At 41.8% G+C, this 14,176-nt stretch overlaps 1 protein-coding gene across 1 annotated transcript in view; it reads left to right on the top strand.

Annotated features, from left to right (window-relative positions):
- Lztr1 (Leucine zipper like transcription regulator 1) overlaps window positions 1-14,176 on the top strand; it is a 93,050-nt gene that overhangs the window by 17,674 nt on the left and 61,200 nt on the right. The window contains exons 4-6 of the mRNA XM_080283021.1: window positions 2,788-2,924; window positions 6,741-6,855; window positions 11,942-12,105. Of these exons, the coding sequence (XP_080139147.1) occupies window positions 2,788-2,924; window positions 6,741-6,855; window positions 11,942-12,105 (416 nt within the window). The remainder of the gene's footprint in view (window positions 1-2,787; window positions 2,925-6,740; window positions 6,856-11,941; window positions 12,106-14,176) is intronic.

Below are 14,176 nucleotides of genomic sequence, written 5' to 3'. Positions count from 1 at the left end.
TAATAAAGCACTAGCAAACAGCATCAAGGCAGATTACAAGCAAGGAAAACATAAAGACCTTTTTTTGTTTTATTGATTTTACAATTAAGCACTAATGTAGTAAACTTAAGGCATAACACAAAATTTCGTTTCCCATAAAATAAGGCAAATAATATAAAGACAGAAACTGATGCCACAGAACTTAAATTCAGTTACTTTACAGCACTAACTGTCTGCATATCAGGATATGCTGTTTTCCCATAAAATAAGGCAAACATGAAAGCAGAAACTTCTGCCATAGAACTTAAGATGCTTAGCTTAAAGCACCAACCGTCTGCATTTTTTTGGCAAAGCATCTTACATATTCATCTATATTTAGACTTTTAGTTATTGTTTTTTCATGGGCCAAGATCATCAAATTTTTCTTTCTGTCATGTAGCATACCACGTCGGAAAGGAGTCAGCACTTGTGACAGTGTGGAGACTGTGCTCTTACGTGATGCTGATGACACTCCAATAACTAGGGCTGTGACATACAAATTATGCACTTCAGGAAATGCTTGTTTGTACTCATGCAAATATTTACATATGGTAGATATGGAAGCATCACTGCAGCTGGAAAATTTCTTAAGTATCATAGGTTTTGCAACATGTATTTCATTTCTCAAACTCATATAATCAGATTCTTTGTTATTGTCGGCAAGTCTTTGCAGAGGACCTAGAGAGCTGAAATCCAGATATGAACTTGACATAGGCAATAAGCAGGACACAGCTTTCATAATATTCAGGTTTTTCATAGAAAATCTGTTTTCCTTTATTTTCAGCTATTGCTCTGTCTAGGATGTTGAGAATTGATCTCTTTAGAGACTGACAAGGAGTGATGGTGGGATTATGAGAATCCTTATGCCCAACAGTGGAGAGCGCAATGCTTTCGTCTAGTTGCTTACTCATGGTTCCCTTCCTCTTTGAAGGAGAGTTACATATAGAAGCCTCAAAATCATCAAACCAAAAATCATCTTCTTGCAGACCTTTCAGCTTTTGTAAGCTGGCATCAGTAACTTCCCTAGCACTGCACATATCAACGTTCTGAGCCTGCAGCAAGGAACTGGTTGGTTTTAGAGAACCAAAGACACGAAGAAGAAACTGACCAGTTGCAAAAAAATTCTGCTTCGTTAGCTGTACTTGAAGGTCTGATGCTTCTGAACATTCATTCATTATTGCTTCTTCATCCTCAGAAACCTCAGGCAGAATGTTGAGGATAGCATCCTTATTTTCTACTATGCACTTTGTCACCTCATAATGATTTGTCCAACGGATTTCTAGGAGCCTTTTTATCGATGAAGGGCACAAGTCAAGAGTGAGAGCAGTGAAAATGAGTTATTTAAGAGGAGCCTGTGGAGTCACATGGAGAGACAGGCTGACAAATGAGGATATAAAGGAGCATTGTGGTGTGGATGTGGATGTGATAGGAAGCATTAGGAGGAATACACTGAGGTGGTTTGGCCATGTGGAGAGGATGGAGGGTGAAAGACTGACGAAGAGAGTGTATGTGAGTAAGGTGGAGGGGGGGAGCGGGAGGGGGAGGCCGAGGATGAGATGGAGGGATGGGGTGGAGAGGTATATGAGAAAGGGGGGTGTGAGTTGGGAGCAGGGGAGTGAAATGGTGGGGGACAGGGCGACGTGGAGGCGATTTGTTTGTGGCCATCCCGAATGGGATTGAGGTGTCTGGCAATAGATAGATAGATAGAAGTACGGTAATTATCGTACTGTTCATACATTTACAAAGAGAACGATCACAGTGGTGTGCAGCACATTTCATATATTGCTAATTTGCGTTTAGGGGGGCAATCGAAAAATTTGGTGGGGCATTGCCTCCCTGTGCCCCCCTCTAAAACCGACCCTGTACCCATTCCATCTCTCCACCTTCTAAATCTTTCCTCTTACTCCTTATTATCCTCTACAGTCAACACCAAGTCATCAGCATACAACATCTCCCATGGGAGCCCATTTCTGAAGTTACATGTCAGGGCTTCAAGCACCAGGATAAGCAGTAAGATGTTCAAGACAGATCTGTGATGCATGCCACCATTCATGGAGAACTCTGTCACTCAAATCTCTGTTCCCTCTCATTTGGGTGTAAGCACCCCCACACATTGCCATGACCACTCTAACCATCCACTCCTCGATTCCAAGCCTTCTCATTGCCTACTTAAACTATGTCCCTAGGAACCCTATTGAAGGTCTTCTCCCAATCAGCAAAATCAAAGTACAGTTATCCACCCATCATTCAATCCTTTGTTGCCCCATTAGGAGCGTAGGAGCCCAGGGCTAAGCAAGTTGGTCCTGACATGTAAGTTGAGTGACCAGCTTCACTCATCCCTGAGTGGCATTATTTGAGCAATAAACCCCAACCACCCCTTAGATATAAACCTGCACCAGCTCAATCTGATTGGAGTACCTTAATTACCCACTAAACCACCAGGCACCATAATTTGTTTATATGGTTACCACCCAGCATAGTAAATGGTTTTCTGGTGTACAGGAATCCATTTGGCTTGTCGCTCAGTGTAGAGTCACCCATAGGCAGAAGGATGAGGAAAGAATGAAGGAAAGAAAGAAGAGGGAGTGCAAAGTCATCCGTAGGCAGAAGAAAAAGGAAAGAATGAAGGAAAGAAAGACAGAAGAGGAAAGGGCAGACACCCAAAGCAGCACTTCATTGATTGAGTCATTTGATTGTGTTTATGTCATAACCTTTTTATAAGGAAGGCCATAAGATAACTGTGACACTGACACTAAGATGTTGTTCTAGGTGCATGAGTCATCCATGTTTGTGTTCGGGGGCTTCACTGGTGATATTCATAGCAACAGCAACCTCAAGAACCAGAATGACCTCTTTGAGTATCGCTTCCAGACCGGCCAGTGGATAGAATGGAAGTTTGCTGGAAGGTGGGTGCCTCTCCTGCAAATGTTGTTGTTATCATAGTTTGTAAATCATAAGCATTTTGCACTATATTGATGCATCAGTTTATTTACTCTGGCTATCACAAGATTTCCTTGTTCAACTAAGGAAAATTTTAGTCAGTAAAAGATTGAAAAATTGTTAACCCTTGGAATACCTGAAGTTACCCTCACCTGAATTGTCTGAATTTATCTTAAATAATATGCCCAAGTGTGTCCAAGGCAGTAAAATGGTTAACTTGGTGAAGATTTTTGTCCCTGTGCAGCTAATTTTTCATGTTTTATTGTGAGAATAAAATGCAACTATACAGTAGCTCTTCATGCTTGCCATAGCATTTCCTTCTGATTAGCACCATATTGTGGTGTTACACTAAATTCAGCATTCAAGATAGAAAGACGGCAATTTTAGGCCAAGTTAAAGTGGCAAGAGTATAATAAAGAATTCATAGTACACTTGCGCAGATTTGTGAGAATGATTTTGCTTAATTGTCTAAAAATGTTTAACTGAAGTAAGGATTTTGCATCATGCTTGTCTCCTTGGGTGATCTGATGAAATTTGGAAAAGCTTCATCTCATCCTGTTGCCTTCCATTTAAATGTTCAGCCCCTTTTTGCCCAAGATTTCTCAATATTATTGTTATATGAATCCCAACCTTGTTACATAATTTAGTCAGTTTTTGATGAAAATGTCTGTCGATAATTTCTTGTTGTTCTTAGTGCGAGGCAACAAATTCAACTAGGGACAATCTATTAGTTAATTCCGTCCCTCTGACAGTGTTCTTGTTATCAAATTTGTTGTGTTTGTGTTAATATCTACCTACTACAGGCTGATTTTGGTGGTACTGTAGGTGGTGATGACTGTCATCCACTCACTTAATGTAGTCCTGCATACTTCTTCCTTTCCCTTTCTCATTTTGTCTCTGTGTTTGCCCTCCTCTCTTCCTACTTCACCCTTTGCTTCCTGTCACTTTTTATTATTATTCTTTCCACTTCAGGTGGCTCTATACTGAGTGATATGCCTGATGGTTTCCTGTAGCCTAGGAAATAATTTATAACACTGGGCAATAACCATATAACTAATTTGCAGATTTAAATGGAGCCGGCTATGGTCCCCCTTTAACTGGGTGGAGAGAGAGAGAAATGCAGCATACACGCAGTAACAAAACCTCCACACTGTTCCCTGTACCATGCTTTGTTGAGCCACAGTCAGTCAACAGGAAACATCAGTTCACTGCATGGGGCAACCCAGCATGGGCATTTGCTTGCATACAGTTGATGGGTCTACTCAACCAGACAGACTGGAGTTGATCAACAACAATAGGCTGGCATAAAGATATCAGAATCACAGACAAACAGACAGAATCTCTCTCAAGAAGTTATTGTTTGAAACACATCATAATGTATGTGTCGTACACTCCACTCCCTCAACAACCTGTGGTATACTTCTCACTTTGTCACACTGAGCACAATGAATGACTGCTGCTAGCTAATTTATTCTATGGTACTGTTACAATAGCAGTGGAGAGTGGGGAGACAAGTCCAGAGAGAACCTCTGTTATTAAGGTTAGGGCAACAGATTAATGAGTACACCTTTCTGCCTCAATATCCCCCCGGACTACAACAAATAACTGTTCCACATGCTAAGGTTCCAAAATACAAAGACAGTATTCTACTTTGACATTAACTAACAATAAAGCACAGAAAATTTACACTGCTATAACAAGCAAGTTACTGCAAATATACAGTACCAAACTACTTAATTCATGGTGTTGCAACTCGATATCAAGTAAACATCTGTGTTAGTCACTTATGTACCACTTAAATGTAACTTAGTTACTGGACTTCATGTCTCGTATGTCGAGTGTATTATGTTCACTTATAAACTACAAAATCATATTTCTGAGTTAATTCTAATATTTGCCTCTATCCCACTGTCAGGGACAAGTGCAACAAAAAAAAGTGTTACTGGTTTCTGAGTAGAGACCTATTGGAGCTTTACATTATGCTTACGGGACTTGTATATCTTGCATTATATTTTCACAAGGCGCCCACAACTTCAGCTACTTCTGCTCACCAGATCCGCTATTTCCATGACCGTGTGTCTGCCTCCCTCAGCGACTAAAAATTGGGATGTCCTGTTTGGATGATCTACAAGTTCCTTTTGACTATACTACCCTTACAATCATTCTTATATACCCTTCATGGAGCGTTGTCCTGCCCCTTTGTTCATATCACTGTTTACATCATTGATGCTAAATTTTGTTAGTTAAGCATGAGGGTGCTCACCATCCACTCACTTGATATAGTACTGCTCTTAGGTGTCTGCCCTTTCCTCTCCTCCACCCTTCTTTCCTTCCATCCTCTTCTGTCGTTCTTTCCTTGATTCTTTCCTCGCCCTTCTGTGTATGGGTGACTTTACACTCCTTCTTCTGTCTTTCTTTCTTTCATTCTTTCCTCTTTGTTCTGCCTGTGGGTGACTCTACACTGAATGACAAGCCAAATGGTTTCTTGTACACTAAGAAACCATTTACTACGCTGTGTGGTAACCATATAACCAGATTTTGCCGCCTGATGGTTTAGTGGGTAATTATGGCGCTCCAATCGGATTGAGCTGGTGAAGGTTTACATCCAAGGGATGGTTGGGGTATATTTTTAATACTACTAAACCTTGTCTTTATACCCCACAAAAGATAAGCCAGTGGTTGTTTACTCTGACCTATTCAAACGCTTTTGTGTATCTCTCCACTAAGTGCCTTCACCTAGTGTCCATCTGACTTCCATTTCTCACTGTCTTCTCTTGTTCTCACCTAATGTGACGTTTCACCCCCCTCCTCCTCATTTCTCTTCATCCCTCATCGTTCTCTAGCCCTATCGCTCATCTCCCATGCTTCTTGCGTTCTCGCCTTGATTTCTTCACGATGCTTATGTTTAAGGGTTCTATATGCCTCCTACAGCAGCCTGCAATTTTCCCTCTCCATGGCCACCATGTCCTTTTCTCTATTTCCTTTGTCTTCACTTCCTTCCTCGTCTCCTATACTCCATCTCTGCCCAGGGCTTTGTCCGAGGGGACTGGGCTGAAAGGGTGATAATTGGACGGGTTTGCCCATTCTCCTAATGGCGTTGTGATTTGCAGCATCAAGGATGTTGTTGTTGGAGAAGGCCACGTCACCCAACAAGTGACTGTTGCCATCTCGACATTCAGTATATATTTTTAGTCTTCCTTCTGAGTTATACAGTACTGTATTTAATAATGTTAAAACTGCATTCACCATTCCCATCCTCTTCCTCTTCCTCCGATTAAGACAGTGATACACAGTGAATAAGGCAGTGAAGAATAAGACAGATAGTGAATGGATGAACCAAGGAGTGAATTAATGATTCAGGAACACTAAAGAATGAGATGAACAGAAGTGACCTTGGAACTGAATAAATGAGACAGGGATTGAATGAATGAGATAGGAGCCAGATGACTGAGACAAGGACAGGATGAGACAGGGACTGAATGAATGAGACAGGAGCTGGATGAATGAAACAAGGACAGGATGAGACAAGGACTGAATGGATGAGACAAAGACAGAATGAATCAGACAGGGACATAGTGAAACAGAGACTGAATGAATGAGACTGGGACTGATTGAGTGAGACAAGGACTGAATGAATGAGACAGGAGCTGCATGAATGAGGCAGGGACAGTGAAGGAGGCAGTTAATAAGTAAGGCTAAGACAACAAAAAAGTGAAATAGGGATATAGGAATCCAGTGGCATAGAAGACATAGGTGTTAAAAATTATAAATGTGTATTTCAGGGCACCAGTGCCTCGGTCAGCTCATGGCGCAGCGGTCTATGAGGGAAAGTTGTGGATATTCGCTGGTTATGATGGCAACTTTAGGCTCAACGACATGTGGACAATACCTCTGGGGGTGAGATCAGTGTTTTTAACTCTGTTTAAAGGTTAAGGGCACTGGGATAATGAAGGGTGATACATAGAACACAGTGCACTGATTAATCATGTATTATCTGTGCAGATGGTTTCATGAAACCCAGGAAGCCATTTACTATGTTTGCTGAATGGTAACCTTATGACTAATCTGATGGGTAGAGGAGAAAGGATATTGTACCCTGTATTCCCCGCATGCCTGATGGCAAAAGGGAGAGGGTGGCAGGGATCAGCATTCCCCACCCTATATACATAGTTGCTGGCAAAAGTATGGTGAACTATGCCATATTCATAGATTGATAAGTAGGTATGTAGATAGGTAGATATTATATTTATTTGTTTATTTATTTGTTTAGAGGTCTTTCATACAGCAAAGTTTGAAAAACACTGGCCCATAGGTGACAAGCTTTTTCAGTCATATAATACCAGAGAGATGTGTAGATTTGTCATTGATTCATAGATGTGCATAACTGTGGTAGCTTTGCCCGCCCCAACTCCACAAAGGGGCTAACATTGAATTGGCTGGTAATGTTTTTAGTCTCAGGGATAGTCTGTTTTCTTCTTGTGCTGCCAATTCAGTTTATTCACCCTAAGAAAGTGTCTCATATTCTGAGGTAAGTTCTGAGGCAGTTTGTAACACCACCACTTTCAAGAGTTTATCTTAAGCTGAAGACAAGCATCAGGGAAGAGCAAAAATAAACTGAAGTAGATTTCCCTAGGCTGAATAAGTTATTGTTGTTGTGGCCATACGCTAATCAGAATGTGAACCCAGCGGATTACTGGAATGGTTTGGTCCATAGTCCACCATCCTCCTTTTTGGGGATAGGGAAGGAGAGGGATGTTTGTATAACAGAGGAGTTTTGTTTCATTTCATTTTTAAAGGCTCCAACATGCTTGCATGCATTAGCCTTGGCCACCTAATGGCAGCTCTCCATGCTGCTCGATCTCTAGCAGCCTCTCTATTCAGTCCCTTATCCTTGAGGTCGCATTCAGTGACTTCATCCCAGGTCTTTTTCGGTCTACCTCTCAAAACCCTACCCTTAACATTAACACTTCTCACATTCTGCACCCAGTTGTCATCCCCCATCCTCTCCACATGCCCAAACCACCTCATTCAGTTCTGGCACCAACCCTGTTCCTCGTTCATATTAATGATCTCTTATCTGTCACCAACAATCCCATCCATTCATATGCAGATGACTCAACACTTCATAGTTCATTCACACTCAGACATCCATTTACATAGTTCGATATCTCTAACTCTCACCTCAGTACAGCCATCTCTATAAATCAAGACTTATCCACGATCAGTGAATGGGGACAAAATAACCTTGTCTCATTTAATGCTAGTAAAACTAAATATATGCAATTTACTAATAGACAAGGTATTGCCAGAATTGTATATTACCTTCAGTGCTACAAATATTCCCATTTCCAAAAGTATTGAAATTCTCGGCGTCTTGCTTAACAATGCCCTCAGCTGGACCTCTCATGTTAGATCACTTGCTAAAACCGCCTCAAAGAAACTTGGATTATTGTACAGAGTCCGTAACTTTTTCACTGACGAGCAGTTAGTTATAATTTATAAGAGCCATGTGCACTCTCAGCTTGAATACTGCTCACCCTTGTGGAGTGGATGTAGAGAGGTTACATTAAAACAAGTAGACAAAATTCAGAACAAAGCTGGTAGAATTATTAATAACCCTGCTATTAATAATAAACTACCTCCCCTACAAGTAAGAAGGAATGTTGCCTCCCTTGCGTTACTTTACAAATATTTCTACAGCAAATGCTCAGACGAAGTTGCGTCCATGGTGCCACCTCTCCATGCCTTCCCTCGTGCTACACGGGCAGCTGGCAGCGCTCATGACTGGAATGTCACAGCCATACTGCAGAACTTCTGCCTATCAGAATTCTTTCATTCCCCGAACTTCATCCCTCTGGAACCCACTTCCCCAGAGTTGTTTCCCTCCAAACTTCAACCTCCTGCTGTTCAGGTCTAACTGTTACAGATATTTTATGAACAGAGGACACCAGTAATCTGGTGCATGGATTTGTTTTCTTTTTATTCATTTGTTTTTCCTTCCTCTGTTCTGTTATTCAAAAAAAAAAAAAAAAAAAAAAAAATCTACCCCTCCTCAACACAACACCAATACACTCCAGTCCCCTCCTATCCTCCTACCTCTTAACTCTTCCATTGTAAACCTAGTTCCCCCAGGCCTTCCTTTACTGCCCAGGTCCCACAACCATACAGCATTACATTCCTAACACATGCTGCATACAAAGATCCTTTAGCACGGAAGGACAGCCCTCTCGGTGTCAAGAGAGGCAACAGCTCACTGAGCTTTTTCCAACCACTCCTCACTCTAGCCAGAGAGCTAGCTCCAGCCCCTCCAGCACTTAATATGTCTCCCAGATAACAAAACTCTTCCACATACTCAAGAGACTCACCTGCAAAATCAATCCTCTCACACCTGACAATCTCCTCATGCTTTCCCCGACACACTGCAAACATGAAATCAGCATTATCTTGCAGTCTACCTGTAATACCACTACATCTCATGTGCACCCACTTATCACACTGCACAAGATGGAATTCCCATGCCCTTGTGGCAAATCAAACATGGTCACCCTCCCTCTTCTTTGACAGTACTGCCACCAGCCTTAGATACCATCATTTTTGTTTAATCTGCATTTGCTCTCAAGCCCTTGTGTCCCATACCATCTCTCCATTTCCTAAATCTTTCCTCTGGCTCCCTTTCTGCAATCAGCACCAAATCATTGGCATACAATGTCTTCCATGGGAATCCATTTTTGAAGTCACTTGAGAGGGCTTCACATTCCGTGATAAACAACATGGAACTCAAGACTGACCCCTGATGAACACCAACATTCACAGAAAACTCCACTCAAATCTCCATTCACTCTTACCTGGTTGCGAGCACCCACATACATAGCCATAACCAAGAAAACCAGCCACTCTCGATCCCAAGCTTTCCCATTGCCCACTTCACTACCTCTCTAGGGATTATCAGAGGCCTTCTCCAAGCCAACAAAAACAAAGTACAGATCTCTTTTCTTTCGTATATATTTTCCCTGAAGCTGTTAAGCAGTGAATATGGCATCAGTGGTCCCTTTGCCTGGCATGAGCCCAAACTGCATCTCATCAGTATTCACTGTTTCTGTAATCATACCTTCTAGGACTCTGTCCAGTACCTTCATTATCAGGTCCAAAAGCTTTATTCCTCTATAATTTCCTCTTTCCAGGGCATCACCCATCCCCTTGTACACATTTACAGTCACACTCCTAAGCCAGTCATCTGGGACATCACACTCATATATAATCGTATTTATCAAGTCAGTAATGAACCCCACTCCCGTATCTCTTGAGGCTTTCAGCATTTCAGCAGTCAACCCAGACACACCTGCTGCCTTCCCCACCTGCAGCCCGCTCACAGTAGCAGCATCAATCAAAGGCCAAGGGCCAAACACTGGATCTGCTGGCTCCAAAAACTTCTCAGTTCCCGTCAAGCTCTTCATTCAACAACCTGTTATAATGCTCTCTCCCTACATCTTAAATATCCCCATACCTTTCTTTCATCATTTTTCACATGCTGCTCACCTGTGATATCCCTGTTTTCCCTCTTCATCTGATTTGCCACCTTAAATATCATATTCTTCCTTTTCATGCTATTTAGGTTATCCAGTGAAAGTCTCTGAGACTCAGATTTTGTCCTGTAAACCTCTTTTCTAACCTAAGCTTGACAGCCAAGTATTCCTCTTTGTTACCACCCCTTTTCCGTTCCCGGAAAAGCTTTCTTTTCTCCTTAACTGCAGCTTGTTCACCTTCATCCCACCACCAAGATACTGTATGTTTGGGGGGACTCTATATCCATCCACACACTGAATCAGTAACTCTCAGGAGATTGTTCTTGAGAGCTCTGTACTGTTCATTAACACTTTTGTCAACTTCCTGTTCAGCCACCACTCTACTCGCCTCGTCATTGAAAGCATCCTTTACTGCGTGGTTTTTCAACTTCCTTTTTTTCCTGCTAGGTGCATAGGTCCTCTTTTTCATTACTCGCTCCTTAAGCACCATGTCGCTTGTGTTTTTGCACACACTCCTTGCTCCCTATAACGTTAACAACCCTCAGTAACCTCCTATCAGCCCTCCTGTACAGGAAATATCCTATCTGGTTGCTATTTTCCCCAGACTCATACTACTTTCTCTTTTCCTGAAGTGTGTTTTGCACACAGTCATGTTCATTGCCTGGCCAAACCCTTCCTTATTTCTTGTACAATATGCATATCCCCCATGTACTCCTTCATATCCTTGAGCTGCCTCACCTACATGACCATTCAGGTTCTCTCCCAAAACTACAGTCTCATCATCCCCCATACCACTTACTTCACATATTAAGTCATCCCAGAGTCTATCCTCTTCTACTTCATCCAGTCTGGCCTGTGGGGCATATACCGATATAAATGAAAATATTAACTCACTGAACAAAATTTTCACTACTATTATCCTTTCACTCTCTCTCATTACGTTCATGGCATATTCCACCCATTTCTCCTTAACCAACACACCCACACCACCATATCCATGTGCCCTACCTTGCCAAAATATTTTGTTTCGACAGTCCCTCCCAGCAGTCATTCTGGTTGATCCTTCTGTATATCTAACTTCTTGCATACGTCCAACATCCACCACCTCCTACTCATCGCCTGCACCACTTTCCTTGCTCTATCCCTCAAACTTCCCACATTCCATGATGCCACTCTGATCTCCTTGTGTGATTTAGGTTCCCCAGGCTTGCTCTGATTTTCCTTTGTTCCCATAATTGATAAAAATAAAAATAAAAATAACGGTGAGAGACAGACCACAGTCCCCACTCACCCACACAGTCCCAAGTCCAAGTATGAGATCTGGGACACATAGCCCTCCAGCTGTGACCAGTGAATCCATCATATTATATCAGTGCCACCATGTGAAGGCATCCCTCTCCAGCATCACTGAATGGGTTAAGTAATATACTGTATATATTTTTTTTAAACAACTGTTTCAGGGAGAAAATCGTGTGTGGGAGGAAATTAGTCAGACGGGAGACTGCCCGCCAACATGCTGCAACTTTCCCGTGGCGGTGGCGAGAGATTCCATGTATGTCTTCAGTGGACAGAGCGGTGCCAAGATCACAAACTCTCTCTTCTACTTCACTTTCAAGGACAGATGGTCAGTGAGCATTATCTGGTTTGCATTACTCTGTTTGTGTTTTATGCCCTTTAAAATCTAGACATCTTTTGGTCTAGTGATAGGAGGCACCAGTCAGAGTGATGGTATTGTGACTTTTTTAATATAATAGAGTTTCCACAAGACAGATGGAGGCTTTTTTTGCATGTAATTCCACCAGAAGCGTAGGTTGGTTAACACCTTCACTCTGATGATATTTCATGTTCTAATCTTGCTGCTTTCAGAGGCTTTTATTCAGTCTGGGAGATACTTTCCAAACTACAGTAATCCTCGATTATCCGACGTAATAGAGCCAAAGGCATGTCCGGGTAGTGCTTCCGTCCGGATAATGGACTTCTCCCCTGGCCCCCTTTCATACATAACCTAACTTTAAAAGCCATTGTAAAATGCTACTGCAGTACATCATACAACATTTGTTCCTCTTGTTTAACACTGTCTGATCAAGCAGACCTAAAAATGCAGTGGGCATACAAAACATAATGGTCATCATCATCATCATCATTCTTTTTCTGTATATGCCCTTCTCTCTTCCTGTGTCTCCCATCTTTCCTGTCACATTCTATTACTCTTTACAGGTGGCTTTACATTGGGTGACAAGCCAAATGGTTTCCTGTAAGCCAAGAAATAATTTACAGTGCTGGGTGGTAACCATATAACCAAACCATACGTGCTTCCTACGAGTCAGCAAGTGGGTTGGTGGAGGATTATTGCCCCTGCCCATAAAACAAATACCTCAAAGTCAAATGGCCATCCCTTACTGGATTATGGCATCTGGTAATAGATATAGTACAGTGGCTAAGGGAAAGAATTGTGCATTTCTTGACAAAAGTATGAAATTTGGCATATATGTAGTTCATGGTATGTACGTTAAATTCAAGCTAGGTACCCATTGCTATTGCCGTGGTAACCGGCCGTCATATTGAATTTTAAAATGGCTGCCTTAAAATTCCTTGATTTGTGGTATCGCAGCTTGTAGATAGCATATAAACATGCTCTTGGTGTCTAATTTTACATTTTCAAGATCAAAGAATCTATTTCTGGGATGCTCTTTATCATCAGATGAAGCTGTATTGATCAAATCATCTTGTGGACCCTCCCAAATTGGCAGCGTACAAACACATATCTATAGTATCAGTATATATGTCGGTATACCTAATTGTGTGAACTTCTTTTAAAGGTGTGTGCTGTAAGCCTATTAGGGTACCAGAATTTGTTTTACATATCAGCTTCTGTACACTATAGCAATGGCTAATGTTTCAGATACCTCACCTACATTTTTTCAGATGGCAGTTCACTCCAAGGTAGGAACTGGAACTGATGGTTTTACAGTTCTTCTGTTCAATCTGGGAAAGGAACTTCAAGCTATACATGCAATGTTTGCTGTAGATTCTTCCATGGCTCTTTGCACTCGACTACACCAACTACAACAGATGGCTTCCTATGCACGTTTCAGACATGGTCAACCTTGAAAAAACACATCCTGGTGTCTACAAGGAATTTATGGATGGCCATTTCATTGTACACAAAACCCAGAATGTCTTCTCTGTCATGGCAATGGACCAATGCCATGAACAACTCAGTGATCTCATTAAGGGCGAGGGCGGTGCTGTCGGCTTGAAGAGAATCCGCAGGCTCTTGAGAGATGGATGGTGGCAGGGCCAGAGATCTCCTGTCTTGTGCTTGAATTTGAAGAAGATTTTCATCCAGTCAGAAGAAATCAGCAGCACACCATGAGCAACACAGTAGTATCCAGAATGCTTTTGCCAATGACGTCCGCTCTTTGATGTCTACATTGGAGGAGAAGGGAAATCCTTTCCTTGTAGACAACAGGGACATGATCACCCTTGACACAAAAATCATCATGAACACAGTATATACCATTGAAGATGTAGGCAAGAAACAGTACTGTAAGTATATTGATGAACGTCTTCGAAGCAAGCTAGATAAGCCACTGGGTGACATTGTGACAATGAACAAATTGCTGCTCCTCAGCTTACTTTATGCAAAGCAGTTGTCATGAAGGAAGGAACAGTTTGCATCTATGAAAACAAAT

This window comes from Coenobita brevimanus, chromosome 95, assembly GCF_032717465.1.
Source record: "Coenobita brevimanus isolate Jiangsu-jjx chromosome 95, ASM3271746v2, whole genome shotgun sequence".
NCBI lineage: Eukaryota > Metazoa > Arthropoda > Malacostraca > Decapoda > Coenobitidae > Coenobita > Coenobita brevimanus.
This window is presented reverse-complemented; position numbering and strand designations above follow the sequence as displayed.